Source organism: Leucopleurus acutus, assembly GCF_964270905.1.
Source record: "Leucopleurus acutus genome assembly, chromosome: 15".
Taxonomy (NCBI): domain Eukaryota; kingdom Metazoa; phylum Chordata; class Mammalia; order Artiodactyla; family Delphinidae; genus Leucopleurus; species Leucopleurus acutus.
In genome coordinates, this window is record NC_139157.1 from 16,135,126 (window position 1) to 16,155,277 (window position 20,152).

Sequence of the window (20,152 nt, forward strand, 5' to 3'; positions counted from 1 at the left end):
CTTTAAAATTTTAAAGTTTTAGGTAAAGTTCTTTGCATTCAATAAATAATTTTTCAGTGCTATTTAGGTAGATATAATAATCGAGTAATAGAACCAATCTGGGTGTTATGATCTAGATATTAATTTCAGCTCTATCACTGACCAGCTGTTCTATGATATTTGGCAGTTTATTTAGAATTCTTCTTTCTAGGCATTATCTTCCTTATAAGTAAAGCTTGAGTATTAGGTTAGATGGGTACTTTCTAGATCTATAATAGGAATGATAGCTTATGTTACTCAAGTAATTTTCTTTAAGCAAGCATTATGCTATTTGACCTGCATTTAATCCTCACAACTCTGAGATAGGTACTGTCCTCCTTCTCCAAATAAGTAAACTGAGACACACAGTGGTAGCGTGACTTGTTTAAAATCATGTACCTAGTGAATGTCATAGCCTTCTGTCCTGCTGTTTTATTTTCAAAGAAATAGTTAATAACTCAATTAACATTTTATGTAACAAATATTAACTACCACCCATATTTATAAAATTGTTCAGATTTAAAATGTTGTTAATACTCATAAATTTAGTGTAATTCTTTTTAAAAAAACCATCAAATTTAAATGTGACTTATACAGTGACTAGGAACATTTGTATTAATTCTATTTCTTCTTTGCACTTTTCTTCATCTGATAAATAAATACAAAAGCTTGGGCTTCCCTGGTGGCGCAGTGGTTGAGAGTCCGCCTGCTGATGCAGGGGACACAGGTTCGTGCCCCGGTCCGGCAAGATCCTGCCGTGGAGCGGCTGGGCCCGTGAGCCATGGCCGCTGAGCCTGCGCGTCCAGAGCCTGTGCTCCGCAACGGGAGAGGCCACAACAGTGAGAGGTCCGCGTACCGCAAAAACAAAACAAAACAAAACAAAAAAAAGCTTGTATTTGCTCTTAGGATTTGAACTTAGATATGTCTGATGCTGTTCCCAATGTGTTTAGCCATTTTGCTAGGCTACGTTATTTCTTTTTGCAGCTTTGGACTGAAGTATGTCCAATAGTAGCTCATTCTTAGTTATAGTTATTCCAGAGTACTTGTCGAACACCTTTTATATTTCAGGCACTGCAGTAGGCCCTAGGGGTACAAGATGAATAATGGAGGGTTGAGGAAGACAGACACATAACACATTATACCTAGAACACTGGGTCAGGTGTACCAGAAATAATATTTACAAGGTACATTGGTGTCAGCAGAAAGGAGATTTCTACCTTTAGTTTGCTATGAATACTTTTTATCAACTTGACAGTGTTATTCCATCACTGAGCATAGATTATATTGTTTATTTGCTTACAAACATAATTTCATTTTGTTTATGGCAGATTGACTAATATCTTCTGCACATATCCCATTTGCCATGAATACATAGTTCAGGTCAACTGTAGAGCATAGAGTGGTTCTAGAATCTATGGATTCTTTTTTTTTCCGGTACGCGGGCCTCTCACTGTTGTGGCCTCTCCCGTTGCGGAGCACAGGCTCCGGATGCGCAGGCCCAGCGGCCATGGCTCACGGACCCAGCCGCTCTGCGGCATGTGGGATCTTCCCGGACCGGGGCACGAACCTGTGTCCCCTGCATCGGCAGGCGGACTCTCAACCACTGCGCCACCAGGGAAGCGCTAGAATCTATGGATTCTTTATCATGATTCAACATTTCAGTTTTTGAGATGAATCTTTTATTTATTTTTGGCTGCGTTGGGTTTTCGTTGCTGAGCACGGGCTTTCTCTAGTTGCGGCGAGCGGGGGCTACTCTTCATTGTGGTGCGCGGGCTTCTCATTGCAGTGGCTTCTTTTGTTGCGGAGCACGGGCTCTAGGCACGTGGGCTTCAGTAGTTGTGGCACACGGGTTCAGTAGTTGTGGCGCACAGGCTTAGTTGCTCCGTGGCATGTGGGATCTTCCCGGACCAGGGATCAAACCCGTGTCCCTTGCATTGGCAGGCATATTCTTAACCACTGTGCCACCGGGGGAGTCCCTGAGATGAATCTTTTGTAGCCTTTCTCTTTTCTTGAAAATTAGATTAAGCTATATTATTCTGCTTCATGATTCTCATGAGCGGTAGCCTCTTTGTAAGTGTCCATTGCTGAGTCTTTTTTGCATGTTATGCAAGTTCTCTATGCTTTGGATAATCTGATCAAAATGTGTTTAAAACTGAGGAATGAAATACATGCCGAAAACGTGCAGCTCATGAGTGAACAGCTTGATGAATTAATCACAGTTAATACACCCATGTAAATCACCACCCAGGTCAAGGAATAAAACGCCAGCAGAAAAAAGATTACCAGATCCCAGAGGCCCCACCTGTGTCCCCTTCCACAGACTTCCCCATTGCTGCTACTTCTGATATCATAGATTTTGTCTAATTTTAAACTTGATATCAGTGTAAACACAATGTGTGTTTTTGCTGTCTAGCTTCTTTTACTCAGTGCTAAACTAACATTTGTGAGATTTGTTCGTTACTGCATGTAGCTTTTAACTTTTTTGTTAATTTTCATTGGAAATACGGTATTTTATGTGTGCATGTAAATTTTCACTGACATATAGTATTTTATTGTGTGTATGTAAATTTTCGTTGCCATATGGTATTTCATTGCGTGTATATAACATTATTTAGATTTCCAGTCTGCTGTTGATGGACGTTTGGGTCTTTCCCAGTTTTGGCTACTATGAATGGCGCTGCTCTAAACCATTCTGTCATGTCTTTCAGTGTACAAGTGTATGCATTTTTGTTGGGTATATATCCAAGAGGGAATTGCTGTGTCATAGGGTAGGTGTAGCTTCAGGAGATAATTCCAGTCAGCTTTCCAAAGGGATTATCCTAATTTTCACTTCCACTAGCAATGTATGGGAGTCCCTATTATTCTGTAGCTTTACCAACTCTAGGTATGGTCTGTCTTTTAAATGTTATCCACTCTGGTGGATGTGTAGTGGTATCTTATTGTGGTTTTATTTTGCATTTTCCTGATTGAGCCCCTTTTCATATGCTTATTGCCATTTAAACGTCCTTTATAAAAATGAAGTACCTGTTCAAGACTTGGCCACTTTGGGATTGGGTGTTTGTGCCTTTTTATTGATTTGTAAGAATTCTTTGTACTTCCTGGGTACAAACTCTTTTTTTGGTTGTATGTGTTGCAAGTATCTGCTGCTCAGTGGATTGCCTTTTTCCTTTTCTTAATGGTATCTTTTGATAAGCAGAAATTTCTAATTTTTAGTTCAGTTTGTCAGCTTTTCTTCCTTATTGCCTATTTTTAAAGATGTTTGCCTACCTGAAGTCATGAAAATATTCTCTATTCTATCTTTAGAAGCTTTGTTGCGAAATTATCTTTCCCATTTAGATCTGAAATTTGATTTTTGTATATTATGTGTTTCGTGTTAAGTTTCATTTTTCTTGCATAAGATAGCCAGGTGACCCAGCAAAATTCGTTAAAAAGGTTGACCCATTCGCATAGCTTTTCAGTACCGACTTTGTTATGAATCAGGTGTCCACATGTGTAAAGTCTGTTTCTGGATGCTGCACTGTTGCACTGGTCTATTTGTCTGTCCTTGCACCACTCTCAAATTGTGTGAATTACTATAGCTTTATAATGTCTTGATATCTGGTAGTGTGAGTCCTCCAACTTTGTTCTTCTTAAAGATTTTCTTGGATATTTTTGTCCTTTGCATGCATTTCCATATGTGTTTTTTATAATTTTTAATTGAAGTGTAGTTGATTTACAATGTTGTGTTTAATCTAAATTTTGAAGAGATTCCTTAACTATTGTTTAGGTATAAGTAAATTGAGTATTTGCAAATACTATCCTCCTGAAAAAAAGTATCTGAGAACTTTCTCTTTGGGGAAATGGCACAGTGATGGAATTATGCCTGCCTAGGGGTCATCAGTCAGATTTATCAAACATGCACTGATTGCCTACCATGTGCCAGATGATGGTCTAAATGATGTAGATTCAAAGATGAATAAAGTTTTGTCCCTTGGAGTTTATATTCCATTAAATTCTTGACATACATTGTAAATAAATGATTATAACTAGTTCTTTTATCTGCTTCTCTTTGGATTGTTTCTAGTTGAGCTGTGAACAGACCAAAAAATAAGTTTCCAGGGACCTAGGAGAAAATTGATCAGTGTTGGATTCAAATGTGTCATTTCTAGTCTTCAGATGTCAGAAATGGGGATGTAGGGCTTGCAAAGTTACTGGCAAGGATTCTTATGTAACATAGGCCTTGGTATCATAGGCCCACAATCCATTATCCAAAATCCTTGGGAATAGCTGTTCCCATTTCAGACTTTTTCAGAATTTAGAAATGTAATACTGCGTGTTTGTGTGTGTGTGTGTGTGTGCGCGTGCAACACACATATCTCTGGATTACGTGGCACACTTCTGGGTCAGCATTCCGTAATCACAGAAATACTTCTGCTGTGAAAACAAATGAATATTCATACTAAGTAGAATAAGTTAAGGTTTATCATTCCATTAGGTTTTGCTGTCACATGGATTTTAACACCAAATTTATAAAAACAGTTTTCAGGATATTTTTGGGTCTTGAGTAAAAGGGATTATGGATTTGTATAACACAGTTGGTAAGTATATGTATGTGCACTGCAATCAGACTGCCTCGGTTCAAATCCTGGCTCTTGCCCTTGCCAACTGTGTGCCCTTTAGCAACTTCTGTACCTCTCTAAACCTCTGTTTTCTCTTTGACAAAATGGAGGTAATAATAGGTAGTACCTCATAGGGTTGTTATCAGAGTTAATTGAGATAATAGATGCAAAGCATTTAACAGCATTTGGTGCATAGTAAATATTCAAATTTTAGTTTTAGTAACAAGAAACTTTTTGTATTTTCAATATTTGTTCTAGCTGCAGAAATCTTTTCCATAAAGATTTATGCTTGAGTTTTTATAATTACTATCAGGAAGAAGATTGTGAGAAAGCGTTCTTCAAAATGGACAATGTACTTATAGATGACAGAAGAATACATGTGGACTTTAGCCAGTCTGTTGCAAAGGTTAAATGGAAAGGAAAAGGTATGTTGGTTCATCTTCCTTTGTTTCTGTTCTGCTTTGCATCGTGTGTGTGTGTGTACCTCTTTTGACAGTGCTGTTAATTAGAAATGTTCAGTGATGTAACTCCTGCTATTTGATTTTCCCTAGCTGCTATCTAGTATATAAGATGGGGGTATGTGTGTGTGAGTGTGTATATTTGTATTTTTAAAAATTTTTAAATTTTTACTGAAGTATAATTGATTTACAATGTTGTGTTAGTTTCAGGTGCACAGCAAAGTGATTCAGTTATACATATACATATATCTACTCTTCTTTAGATTCTTTTCCCATGTAGGTCATTACAGAGTATTGAGTAGTGTTCCCTGTGCTATATAGTAGGTCCTTACTAGTTATCTATTTTATGTATTGTAGTGTGTATATGTCAAACCCAGTCTCCCCATTTATCTCACTCCCCCATCCCCCTGTTAACCATAAGATTGTTTTCTGCATCTGTAACTCTATTTCTATTTTGTAAACAAGTTCATTTGTACTATTTTTTTAGATTCCACATATAAGTGATATCATATGATATTTGTCCTTCTCTATCTGATGTATATGTGTATTTTAAACTGATGATGAATATATTTTTTGCTTGACTGTATTATAAATTACTTATAATTACCCATTGCAGACATAACATGTTTCCAAAGTAATTATCATTTGGTGATTTGGCTCTTCTAGATGCAAAACTCTTAAAAATTCTTTTTTCTGGGGCTTTCCTGGGGCGCAGAGGTTAAGAATCCACCTGCCAGTGCAGGGGACATGGCTTTGAGCCGTGGTCTGGGAAGATCCCACATGCTGCGGAGCAGCTAAGCCCGTGTGCCACAACTACTGAAGCCGGCGTGCCTAGAGCCCGTGCTCCGCAACAAGAGAAACCACCGCGCTGAGAAGCCCGCGCACTGCAACAAAGAGTAGCTCCCGCTCGCTACAACTAGAGAAAGCCCATGCACGTCAACAAAGACCCAACGTAGCCAAAAACAAATAAATTTAAAAAAAAAATTCTTTTTTATAAAGTTTGTTTGTTTTAGTTGTCATATGGTACAAAATTAAAAGATCTTCTGTGTACTAGGTCCTATCCCTACACATAATGACATATCCCACATATGCATATATATGTCAAATTTCTGCTAGTGGTACCATAACAAACTTAAGGTTGAATCTGTGTATACTGAAATACTACGGGTTTTTGATTGCTGATGCAGTGTTTTTATTTATTTATTTTTTATAACTTTATTTATTTATTTTTGGCTGCATTGGGTCTTGTTGCGCGCGGGCTTTTCTCTAGTTGTGGCGAGCGGGGGCTACTCATTGATGCGGTGCGTGGGCTTCTCATTGCAGTGGCTTCTCATGTTGAGCATGGGCTCTAGGCGCACGGGCTTCAGTAGCTGTGGCACGCGGGCTCAGTAGTTGTGGCTCGCAGGCTCTAGAGCGCAGGCTCTAGTTGAGGAGCACGGGCTTAGTTGCTCCGCACCATGTGGAAACTTCCCAGACAGGGCTTGAACCCGTGCCCCCTGCATTGGCAGGCGGATTCTTAACCACTGCACCACGAGGGAAGCCCGGCAGGTGGATTCTTTTGTTTGTTTGTTTGTTTGTTTGTTGCGGTACGCGGGCCTCTCACGGTTGTGGCCTCTCCCGTTGCGGAGCACAGGCTCCGGACGCGCAGGCTCAGCAGCCATGGCTCACGGGCCCAGCCGTTCCACGGCATGTGGGATCTTCCCGGACCGGGGCACAAACCCGCGTCCCCTGCATCGGCAGGCGGACTCTCAACCACTGTGCCACCAGGGAAGCCCCGGCAGGTGGATTCTTAACCACTGTGCCACCAGGGAAGTTCCTGAGATAATTCTGTATATTATGGATTCACATTTTAAAAAATTGAACATATCTTGTGTACCGTTCACAGTGCTAAGTACTTTTCCTTATAGCCTTGTTTAATGATTCCAACAGCATTGTGAAATGTTGATATTATTTTCAGTTCCTAAATGAAGAGAATGACTTTCAGAGAATTGAAGTGTCCTACCTAGGACCTCCCACTGGAGTCAATATTTGAATCCAGAACTTCTCACTTTGATCTGCTGCTCCTTCTACTATATACCATAACTGCTTCATCCATAGTGAGACTTCTAATGGCAGGCACATGGCACATATTTTTCAGTGATGAAATGATGCCTGTTTGTTACAGTTACCAGTATTTTAACTCTTACAGTTGTCTGTTTCACATTTATATGAAACTTTGCCTACTGGCCCTTTTCCTTTACAGAGCTTCTGGAATTGCCACATAGATTCATCTTGTCTTTGATGCTTATAAGCCTCTCAGATCTCAGACGCAGGTCCCAAGCTCTCAATTTCCTTTGGGCCTAATGTTCTCATAGACTTAATGACTCTACTTGAACCCTGAATTATTTTCCAGTGATTGTATTCACTGCGTAATTTAGGATTTGGAAGTTTGGTGTTGTAATATTCATGTATGTCATTAGGGGGCAGCATCTGGCTACCTAGCAAAATGGATATCTGATTTCAGTTAAAAGAGTGGTGGAGAATGAATTACTATGATTCTTTTGTTTTTCTCAGCCTTTTTCTATCCCGTGATATATATGCCACTTATAAATAGTTCTTATATATTATACCTCTTATAAAATAATTATTGTTCTTGATGAATCAGGTGATTTTATTACTAGGTTGTTTCTTCTTTTTTTAAATAAATAGGTGGGAAGTACACCAAGAGTGATTTCAAGGAGTATGAAAAGGAACAGGATAAACCATGTAATTTGGTTCTGAAAGATAAAGTAAAGCCCAAACAGGAGTATCCTTCACAAGAACCAGTTGGTCAATACGTATTGACCATCCAGTCTGGAGAGTTGAGTGTGGTACCTTATAAAAAGGCTATAGAAGACAAGTTCCTGAATCCAGATGGTTTGTGAAGAAATCACTTAGTTTATTGTTATCTCTTTTCACCATTTTACATTGTGTACCTTGCTTTTTCAGTATATTCTCTATTGTATGGCGAACGTTAAGGTTGAAAGAAGTTTTGAGCTTAATTCTTTTACCTCCCTACACCTAGGTTAAGGTTATCTCTTATTCTCAGAAGATCTGCAGGTAAGAGTTGTATTTTCTGTATATAATCTTAATGTTTTAAATTTCTCATAGTCAGAAATTTCTTTGTTATAGCTAAGCTAAACCCTTTGTGTTAACCCTTCTTATATGTTTAACTTCTTTGGAGTTGGTGAATATGTAGATAACAAAATCCTGTTGTTCTTTTATGTTATTAGATTGCTTCTTTCTGCATAATACATTGTCAGTCTAGCAACAAATATTTATTGGGCTCCTATTGTGTACAAGAGTTGACTTTTATAGGATTAAAAAGAAATCCATTGACTTGACCCTTTAGTTTATAGATTCTTTCAAGTTTTAGGCTGAGACAAATAAGAAGCAATGAAACATACTTCTTATATTATGTCATTTTAGTTTGTTCATTGATATTCTCATTATAAATCTATCACTCCATACATGGCAAAGGTTATTTCTTTTGTGATTCTTTCTCGTAAGTAGTTTCTTTGTTTCCTAGTTTCTGTTGGTGTTTTAGGGATTCTCTTTGCCCATACTATATAGACATTTTTTCCCCAAGTATTCATCAGGAAAGATGAATATCAGGTTGACCTGTTAAATATTTTTTATTGTATTGGCTGTCTAATGCACAAAGCATTGTAAGGAGTTAGAGTTGGATAAAGTCTGGAGTATACTGACATAATCAGCATGAAAAGAGGCTTTCACATACAGACAAACCAAACAGTAAACTAAGATTGGTCTGAAAACGTGGACATTAGAGGGGGTATGATTGAAATCTTAGAATCATAAAAGGTGTGGATGGAATACACTTGAGACTTATTCACCAAATCTTTGAAATTAAATTGAGGCCAACCACTAGAAACTGCAGCTGGAAGAAGGGAAATGTGTAGGACAAATGAAAGGAAGGTCAGCTGTGGAGTATGAAGTAGGAGGAGGCATCTTCCCCGCATAGCGGGTGTTCAGGCTGAAAAGGAAGGATACCTAGTATTAAAGTGTTTTAAATTCAAGATTATAGACTACTGAGAGTTAAGAAAGGAACTCGGTGTGTTTGAGAATCAGTCTCTAGGCCAGTGCTGTCTAACGGGACTTCCTGCAGTGATAGAAATGTGCTGTAACTCCACTGTCCAGTATGGCTGCTAACCACATGTGGTTATCGAGCTTGTGAAATGGACTGAGGAACTGGATTTTAAAACTTGTTTAATTTTAATTAATTTAAATTTAAACCACTACCCATGGCTAGTATTGAACAGTGCTGCTTTTAACCTTTTGAAGTTGGTGGAGAAGACAGGCATGTCCTGGTGCAAACCACTATTCATTATTCACAAACAGCATACTGAACAAGAGAAAGGAATTCATGAATCTGACCCAGTAGGATGATCTTTACATTCCTGGTAGTTGATAGGTTTCATTTTAGCAAGTCATTTGTAATCTACAAATTATAGGTACAGTTATAGAGGGACAGAACATATGTCTTCATATGTAGCACATAGGTATATATTTTCACATACATTATTACCATGGTGAAGAAAGGGGATTCTGATGATAATCTAAGTACAGATAAGCCAATTAGAAAGACATGGGATGTACTTTATAGGTCATGAGAGAGAAGGTGCTGTTAAACCATTAATAAGAAGATTCAAAAATAGAAGTAGAAGAGAGAAGTTTAACTTGGCTGCACTAGACCTCAGGGAAGTAATTGGGGAAAAGAGGACAGGGAGATCACAAAGTAGGATTTTGGAGAGATTTGACATCTTCTAGAAGTCTTGATTGTAGTGGTGAGTAGAAGATAGTGGATGAGCAAGGAAGGAAGAGATACAACAAGTGTCTTGGTGGTATTACAAGTAATCAGCCGATACTTATTTGGCATCTGTTACATGCCCAGTGAAGTTTCGCAATGAAATGTAGCCCCTGGACCTTAAAGACATTAAGAACAGACATTAAATAATCACCATTAATTAAATACGTCTAGAGTGTTGCAGAGAAGTGCATTTGTGGGATATGGGACTCATAATAGAGGTAAGGGGTCAGAGGATCCTCAAGTAATACTCTTAGTGACATTAAAGCTACAGCTTGAATATGGGGGGAGAGGAGGGCTGAGGTGGGATACTATCAATATTTTCTTTATCTGTGATCCATTAAATACAGTTTACATCTTGACTCAGTACAGTCCAAGTATATAATCATTCTCTCACACACACACACACACACACACACACACATAATTGAAACAACAGTGTTATAAAATAATATTTTCATTAGATGCCGTGTACTCTATTTTCTAGTCTATGTTATTTTAAAATGCTGGCTTTTGGTGACCCACTAACTGGATTTTACACCTCATTGATGGATTACGATCAGTAGTTTGAAACACTCTGAAGCACTTTTTTTGAATAATTATTATTTTAAATATTTATTTATTTATTTAGTTTTGTCTGCGTTGGGTCTTCGTTGCTGTGCGCAGGCTTTCTCTAGTTGCGGCGAGTGGGGGCTACTCTTTGTTGCGGTGCGCGGGCTTCTCATTGCGGTGGCTTCTCTTGTTGTGGAGCACGGGCTCTAGGCGCGCAGGCTTCAGTGGTTGTGGCACATGGGCTCAGTAGTTGTGGCACACGGGCTTAGTTGCTCCGCAGCATGTGGAATCTTCCCAGACCAGGGCTCAAACCCGTGTCCCCTGCATTGGCAGGCAAATTCTTAACCACTGCACCACCAGGGAAGCCCCCTCTGAAGCACTTTGGACAGAGAGCAGCATGTGTAGAGCAAACACTGAGGTGAAATCATAGGCAATGACTATTGAATTTGTATCTGGAGAAGGAGACCATCCAGAAGGTACTATGGAAACATTGCGACATGGTATAAAGGAGAAAAGAAGTTGGAGATAATGGAGTAATAATAGGATGGTACAGGCTGATCTGCTGTCATTAGCCGTCTTGTGAAAAGCCAGAAGTTGCAGTGTTTTCCTACTGAATGAGAGACATCGCTGAGGAAGCATAGAGCTGTAGCCTGGTGAAGCCCTAGTCCTGAGGGAAGTGTGTCTACTGTTACTCTAGTCCCGCACACCACTGAAATAGCTCTGCGCTTTGGGCTTCCTCCTAGCCTTTCTTTTGAAAACCACTGTTCTAGTCCTTGTCAGCCTTCCTCAGGATCTGTTTTAGAGTTTAAGATTCTTTTTAGAAGAGGTTCTAATAGTCTTACATTTTCTCTTATTCTAAGACATTATAGTATATTAAACACTTATTTCTGAATTAAAACATGATTACAATTTTTATAACATTTATGTGAAATTTAAAAATGATTCACTCATAATTCTACCACCTAGGCAAATGATACTTTTTATTTCTCCTTGTTCCTCTCAAGCCTTGATCTTTTAAAAAGCTTTATAAAGTTATAATCACTGTGTGGTATATACAGTTTTTGCTTCAAGCTTTTTCCACTTTTAATTTTTTATAAACACCATTCCAGGTTATTTAATAGCATTCATTTGTCATTGTTAATAACTTCCTTTATAGTAATATATCAGTTGAAATACCCTGATGTATTTAAGTATATCTTTATTACTAGGCTGTTTATTGTTCTTAATTTCTGTATTAAAAATAATCCTAAAAAAAAAATTCTGTTATGTATACAGTCAGCCCTCTGTATCTGCAGGTTCTGCATCCATGGATTTCCAACTGTAGATGGAAAATATTCAGGAAAAGTATTCCAGAAAGTTCCAGAAAGCGAAACTTCAATTTGCTGTGCAGGCAGCTATTTACTAGCATTTATGTTGTATTTACAACTGTTTACATAGCATTTACATTGTGTTAGGTTTTTAAGTAATGAGATGATTTGAAGTATAAAAGAGGATGTGCGTAGGTTATATGCAAACACTATGCCATTTATATAAAGGACTTGAGCATCTGCAGCTTTTGGTATCCTCGGGATCCTGGAGCAAATCCCTGTGGATAATGAGGGACAGCTGTGCTTATGTTCATTTAACTTACTGTTATTTTATAAATTCTTATTTGAATTTAAACATGATAACTATTGATATGCATTGCTAAATTTTCTCCTATAGGACTGAACTAATTTATGCTCAACAGAAGAGTCACATGAGTGTATTTTTCATCTATACAGCTTCTCTGGCATTGGGGTTTATAATGTCTTAATTTTTTCTAGTTAAAAATGTGCCTCATTTTCTAAGTTTAAGTTTTTCATTATTGACAAATATGCTTCCTTATTTTTTATGCTACTTATATTTTTCATTTTGTTTTTTTACTCTCTATATTTTTGGCCCACTTACCAATTTATAACCGTTTGTTAAAGACAGGTGTTCTTTCCATTTTTCCTGACTCTGTAATGAAGTAAAATATCAATTAGTTTTGTTTTAGAAATATACTCTATGCTTCTGAGATGTTTCTTGCTTTAAAAAGTTACCTTTAACCTCATGGCCTACTTTGTTTACCAGATTCTTATGTTTTGATGTATTACCGGTGTCAGTTCTCATGTTTGTCCTTAACTAGCTGCTGCAGTGCAAAATATGATCTTATACTAGATGAGCAGGCAGAAGACTCAAAGTCAGGTTACTCACACACAAGTAAAAAACACAAGAAGAAAACCCGCCACTGCTCCGAAGAAAAAGAAGATGAGGACTATATGCCAGTCAAAAATACAAATCAGGTACTTACTGATGTTCAGACTTAGCTGTAGAGAAATAAATATTTCATCCCTTTGTAAATTACATCTTAATTTAGGAGATAAGGGTATAGTCCTGAACAGGGATGGATGTGTTCCTAACTCTTAAGATGTAGAATGGTTTCACTAGGGTAATGAACTTTAATTTTCAAGAATATGTATAACAGATTATAAAAGATTGTTTTTGAAATAACTTAATATATCATATAGTTCCACATTGTGAAGCAAGAGTGATTTTCATACCTGTGGACACTCACTTATTCCCACCAAAAACAAGTGTGGTTATGGTAAAAAAGTTCTTATAATGTATCATGTTAATTTATCACCAAGTGTTATGTACAGCACTTAGAGGTCTTGAGGTTTTAGGACCTGAAAAACGTTTATGCCCTTCCATATGGTATATATGAAATAAAAGCAGCACTAATAATTAGCTTGATCATCCCCAAAGCTTTCTTGAGCAATACTTTTTCTAAGACAATGATAATAAAAATTCCCCAGAGAAAATTAATTATAAAGAGAAGGAATCATTTCCAGCCTGCATTTTGACTCTCAGTTAATTGAAAAGCAGATTACGTTATATTCCCTTGCTATGGTTTTTGCCATGTAAGGGCATTTCAACCTGGGCCCTGGTAGACGAGGAGGCTTTCAGTTGGCAGAGGGGACTCAAGACTGTGAGAATGTTAAGCAAAGACGCTGAGATGGAGAGATGTAGTGTGATTGGCAAAGTAAAGGATTTGCTGTCAGAAAAGCTGGGTTTAGATTTCTACGTTGCTAATCATTGATGCGACCTCATCAAATTATTTAAGTTTTTTGAGCCACAGTTTCCTCCTCTGTGAAATCGAGATAATATTTATTGTCCAGGCACGTTACGATTAAGTGAAAAAGAAAAAAAATGTGTGTGCAAACATTTTCTACACTGGCTGTTACTGTTATTTTTACAGTCAAATCATTGTGTTTTAAATCACTTGGAATAATTTCTCTGGTAAGGCCATTAACTGGATTCATATTTAAATTAACTTGTTCTTTTTGATGTTTAAGGATAGCTTAAAATTTTTTCTTTTGTTTTGTAATTTAAAAAACTAATTGTATTGGGGCTTCCCTGGTGGCGCAGTGGTTGAGGGTCCGCCTGCCAATGCACGGGACACGGGTTCGTGCCCCGGTCCCGGAGGATCCCACATGCTGCTTAGCAGCTGGGCCCGTGAGCCATGGCCGCTGAGCCTGCGCGTCCAGAGCCTGTGCTCCGCACCGGGAGAGGCCACAACAGTGAGAGGCCCGCGTAACGCAAAAAAAAAAATAATAATAATTGTATGTTTCCAAAGTAAAATCTACAAAATGGTACGTATAGAAAACCTAGCTTCCATCCCTGTCCTTTCCCCCTTTTCTTCTTTCCCCAGAGGTAACCATTTTATGTGTTTTATGGTTTATTCTTCATTTTAAAAATTGTCAGCAAATGCATTTTTTTAAATTAATTTATTTTTGGCTGCGTTGAATCTTCGTTGCTGCGTGCGGGCTTTCTCTCGTTGCGGCGAGGTGGGGCTACTCTTCGTTGCGGTGTGTGGGCTTCTCATTGCGGTGGCTTCTCGTGTTGCGGAGCATGGGCTCTAGGCGTGCAGGCTTTAGTAGTTGCAGCACGCAGGCTCAGTAGTTGTGGCTCGTGGGCTCTAGAATGCAGGCTCAGCAGTTGTGGCGCACGGACTTAGTTGCTCCGCGGCATGTGGGATCTTCCCGGACCAGGGCTCGAACCCTTATCCCCTGCATTGGCAGGCGGATTCTTAACCACTGCGCCACCAGGGAAGCCCCACATTTTTTATATATATTTTTAGCACCCTATTTTCTAGACAGCCGATCTTCCTACTCCTTGCTGTCATCCAGCAGAGATCTAATCTCTCTTCTTTCCATAAACCTTTTACTACTTAAAGATTCCCATCATTTATGCCCTGCCCTCCATTTGTTTTTTTTTGTTGTTGTTTTTTTTGCGGTACGCGGGCCTCTCACCGTTGTGGCCTCTCTCGTTGGGGAGCACAGGCTCCGGACGCGCAGGCTCAGCGGCCATGGCTCACGGGCGCAGCCGCTCTGCGGCATGTGGGATCTTCCCCGACCGGGGCACGAACCCGTGTCCCCTGCATCGGCAGGCGGACTCTCAACCACTGCGGCACCAGGGAAGCCCCCTGCCCTCAGTTTTTAAGTTACATCCTTGTCAATCCTTCAAGTAATCCTCACATGAATCAGTAATAGTAACGTCTCTGTGTCCTTATAATGCGAGGTGGATACTATTGTCTCCATTCACAGAAAAGAAAGTAAAGAATAAAGAGGTTCAGCCACTTGCCAGTGGTTTTTCACAGCTAATAAGTAATGGAACCACAATTTAAATTCGGACTTGTACCCTTACTGCTGTTCCTCTTACTTGGAATATATTTCTGTCAGTTTCTTTTCTAAATCTTCTTACCTGGAATATATTCCTGTCAGCAGTTTTCCTTCCTAACTCCAGTTGTTAATTCTAATATAATTTGTCTCATAGTATAATATTCCAGTGTCATCCAATAGGAACATCTCCCTCTTAGTTTTTATACTCTATTAATGTGGCCGAAGATCACCCCAGCATCTTTTTTAATGGTGGCTGTGTCACACTTCTGTGAGTATTTAGCAGGTTTTCCGCTAAAACTCCTTAATCCCCCCACCCACCATGTGTTGCTTATAGCTACAGCTGCTCATCCTGCGCTTGTCCATGGATTCCTCGATGAATTTAGGCCCGAAATACACATTGGTGTGTTTGAGATAATCAGACATCTTTAAAAACTCCAAAGACTGGCTGCATTTTATGTCTGTGGTTCCCACCCTTACACCCCTGCCTTTTTGTGCATCTTTTTTATCTTGCTGTTTGATTACTTAAAACTTTACAGCAGCGGTAGCAAATGTCTTTCTCTTTCTGCAATAATATTCTAACTTTATCTCTCCCTTCGAAGTGTATTAAAGCAATTGTTTCTGATTTTGTACTTTGATTTAATAATATAGCTGTACTAATTTTCTCTTCTAACTAATGAAATAGCATCCATTTTTAAGATTTCAGTGGGCCCAGTTTTTTCTGTTATTCTGCTTTTTATCCTTTTGATTTTAATCTCAAAAACATAATCATTAAAGGGAATTTTCAGTGCTAGGGAATTTTCAGGTATAGCTCAAATTTTCCTGTTCGGTGGTGTTTTGCTTGGTGAGCTTAGTTTCCTAAGAATGTTTTAACTTACTTCTTCAAGGGCTTTGTTTTTTATTGAATGACAGCCTTACTGTTCAATTCGAAATCTCTGTTTAATTTTTCCACCACATGTCTTAATTCCAGAGCTGGTTACTGTGTTCTTGAGGTTTGAGTTTTACTGGGGTTACAGGAAATGAGTACTCGGCCGTGGGCTGCCTGGCTGAGAGGTACTCAGACTACTTGCCTGTCCTCCTCTGTGGTTTTCATAGGTGTTCAGTGTTCTTATAATTTGGGACTCTGTTTTTGTTGTCATTTTCATCTTTTAATATTATTTTAGTGATTTAGATGTAACTGAACCTCTGATTTACTCCCAGAGACCTCAGCAAGGACAGTTTTTGGTTGATTTTTTAATTTTTTGACTACTAAACGTGAAATTATTGGCTCGGTTAAGTTGAGTGCCTTAAATTGAACATTTTATGGTGTTCTTTTTCTTTCTTTCTTTCTTTTTTTCAGCTGCTTGTTGGTTTAATCATCTTGTCTTATGTCTTAAATGTATAAAACAAATAGAATTTTTAAAAGTCCATACTGGAAAGGACTTAGAGCTCATGTGATTTGTTTCCCTCACCTTAGATATGAAGATCCTGACCCCACGAGCCCATGGGCCTTATAGTTTAGTGGGAGGACTGGAAGTTTAACATTTATTTTAATTCAGTTGGATGTGGTATTATTTTTTTCATTACTCTATACCACCTCCTTTTCAATTTTATATGTAGAGTTACTGATCAATGAAATAATTATCTCCAACCTATGGGGATCTCCTGAGTCTCAGTTTCCTTATATCTGGAAGGAGGATAATACTGTACTCCAAAAGCACTTAGCACTGTGCAGGCACATACTTAGATCTGTTCTAATATGGCTTCATCCAGCTGCCTAAACTTTTCTCCTTCATACATACAGTACTCATTCTTCCTTGCTTTTCAGTTTTCACTTAACACTCCTTGCATTAGCCTTCTTGAAGCCATTCCAAGCCCTAACCCACTCATCCTTTGAGGCTCATCTCAAGTCCGTTATAACTTCTCTATGAAACCTTCACTGATAAATCTAACCTCAAGAGCATTTCTTGTTTGACACGTCTAAATGGCAAAGACCATTTGAACCTGGAGCTGCCCGACTTCAAAGCTTGTGTAGCTTTGAAAACTGTGCCAAGTAGGAGAGGTTTTTAAGGTTTCAGTCCATTTCAGATTTTCAGCTTAGTCAATTTTTCAAAGAATTAAATACTGCACAATCTTTTCTCTCTCTCTCTCTTATTTTAAACACTCAAAGCATTTAAGTGCCTGTTTGCATAATAATGTGCTGAAGACTTTATAGGATTATACATCAGCTAAAACAGTCTCTCCATTTAAAAAGTTTCTTGCCTCAACCAGTACAGAAATAAGTACTAGGTGTACAGTCAGAATAGTACATAGATATTTACATTTTGTGTATGTTACAGGAAGCACAAAAAATTCTTTTATCTAGGGATGTCACATTTTGCTCGAAAATAGTTGATAAAAGGTTAAGCTGAACTACCTACTCATTTTCTACCTCCAGGACTCTTATAGAATGACAAGAACTATTGGTATTGTGTGGGAAATCATGAATCAGTTTATAGTGAGGTATTCCACAAACACTGTGGAATGTGACAATCATGTTAGGTCTGTTTTCACATACTGCAATCTCTATGCCAGGCGTAATGTACAGTATCTAGATGGTATATGGAATCATTGTGAATCATTTGCTTAAAACCCAGTCCTTAACCGTGGGTTTTCACCACTTGGGTTTTAAACCTTGATATTTACATCTACTATTATAATGTCTAAGGTGATAGAGTTGGGCACATGGGAGTTCAGTCCTTAGAATTTTGCCTTTCCTTTGAGAAATCTTTTAAGAAAGTTGAATTTTATGAACTATTCTTAGAAGAGCATTGGCTCTGGTGTCTTTAGATTTCAGCCACTTGTGGAGGTACTCATTTTCATCAGGGATAAGACACAGCGGAGATAGAATTGTGTTGTAACTAGCCCTTTTTTGTATATGGAAACGTTACTACTGCTCCTTAGTTATTGAGAATAGAACTAAATGTACCCACTTTGTTCTCTTTGGGGCAATGAATTATTTCAGTGTTTCTTAACTCATTTTAAAGAAATATGTCAATAATGATTTTAATAAAAACATTTATCAGCTTAGTCTAAACCAGAAAATTTATTTAGAGATTTAGAGAGGAGCTGTCACGAAAAAATACTTTAAAAATAATTGCTCAGACCCAAGTATTCAGAATCTGTTTTCTCTTCTATTGATCTGTCTAAAACATCTTCTGGCTATGTTATTTAAATGATGTCTTCTTTATAGGATTCTTATCGGGATTTTAGTAGTTTCATTGCAGATCAGTGATGGAACCACATTTTTGGGGAGTGGAGAGGGGGAGGTGGAAATGTGACCACACATAACCAGAATTCTTGGTATTGCCATTTCACCCTAAAGACTTCTTATTTCAATTGGGCTATTTCAGTTCCTTGTTTTTGGATCTGATCTTTCAGTTCAGCTGAAGTAGTAAGTACAGAATAATGAGATCGATGAGAAAATGGTTAAGTCTTTTTCTGAATTATTTTTGCGTTTTAACTTACAAGATTCTTGGCCTTAGTGGTAGCGTTCAAATTTGAGCTGTAAAAACTGCTTGCTAATGGAGGACTTGTCTAAGTTTCGTTGATAGTGTGTACAAAATGATTATTTTACTGATTCACTTTATTCCTTTGACAGGATATCTACAGGGAAATGGGCTTTGGTCACTATGAAGAAGAAGAAAGTTGTTGGGAGAAGCAAAAGAGTGAAAAGAGAGACCGACCTCAAAACCGAAGTCGTAGCCGATCTCGAGAAAGGGATGGCCACTATAGTAATAGTCACAAATCCAAATACCAGACAGATCCCTATGAAAGAGAAAGGAGTAAAAAGAGAGAACGAAGCAGGAGTCCCAAGAAATCCAAAGATAAAGAAAAATCTAAGTACAGATGAAAGTTGAAGAATCAGACATGAGTGGCTAACATATTTGCTCTTGTATAATTTCGAGTACCAGACGTTCAGATTTTGTGTCAAAGCAGTTAAAGACACTGCCTGTTATTTTTTTTTCACAGTAGGATTATAGCCCTTTTAGATTAATACTGATTGTACGGGGCACTGAAAGAAATAAAGAATTGAACATTTTCTTTGTATACTTTTTTACACTAATTTTATTGTTATACATAAATAGTAGTCTTCATTTTTAAAGTCTTTCATATTTTTCAGTCTTTATTTTTAATGAAGTATCTCATGCCTACAAAAATACACAAATGTGTATATATAGATATAAAGAATAATATCTGCCGTGTACCCATTGGCCAGCTTAGGAAATGAATATTACTGGCATTTTAAAAGTACCCTCTCCTTCTCAAATAATTATTACTCTGTATTTTGTGTTTGTCATTCTCTTGCTTGTTATTACAGTTTTACAACGTATGTACGTATCCTTAAATGAAATGTTAAGTTTTGTATGTTTTTGAATTTTATATAAGTGGTATAAAGTATGTTTACTTCTGTGACTTGCTTTTTTCAGCTTAGTGTTTTTGGAAAGTCATTCTTTTTTTTTTTTTTTTGCGGTACGTGGGCCTCTCACTGTTGTGGCCTCTCCCGTTGCGGAGCACAGGCTCCGGACGCGCAGGCTCAGCGGCCATGGCTCACGGGCCCAGCTGCTCCGCGGCATGTGGGATCTTCCCGGACCGGGGCACAGAACCCGTGTCCGCTGCATCAGCAGGCGGACTCCCAACCACTGCGCCACCAGGGAAGCCCAGTCATTCATTTTTATTGCTATGTTATATGAATAGACCATAATTTATCCATTCTTCTGTTTATGGATGTTTGGGGTTTGTTTTTGTTTCTGCTATTGCAAACAATGCTGCTATGAACATTCTTTATCTAGGAGTGATTTGCTTGGTCATGTGATATGGATATCTTCATTTTTTTTTTTTTTTTTTTTTTTTGCGATACGTGGGCCTCTCACCACTGTGGCCTCTCCTGCTGCGGAGCACAGGCTCCGGACGCGCAGGCCCAGCGGCCATGGCCCACGGGCCCAGCCGCTCTGCAGCATGCGGGACCCTCCCGGACCGGGG

At 38.4% G+C, this 20,152-nt stretch overlaps 1 protein-coding gene across 1 annotated transcript in view; it reads left to right on the plus strand.

Annotated features, from left to right (window-relative positions):
- Positions 1-19,570, plus strand: part of PPIL4 (peptidylprolyl isomerase like 4) — a 33,919-nt gene extending 14,349 nt beyond the window's left edge. The window contains exons 10-13 of the mRNA XM_082855524.1: positions 4,930-5,041; positions 7,763-7,859; positions 12,628-12,775; positions 18,771-19,570. Of these exons, the coding sequence (XP_082711650.1) occupies positions 4,930-5,041; positions 7,763-7,859; positions 12,628-12,775; positions 18,771-19,022 (609 nt within the window). The 3' untranslated portion in view covers positions 19,023-19,570. The remainder of the gene's footprint in view (positions 1-4,929; positions 5,042-7,762; positions 7,860-12,627; positions 12,776-18,770) is intronic.
- The last annotated feature ends 582 nt before the right edge of the window (positions 19,571-20,152 follow it).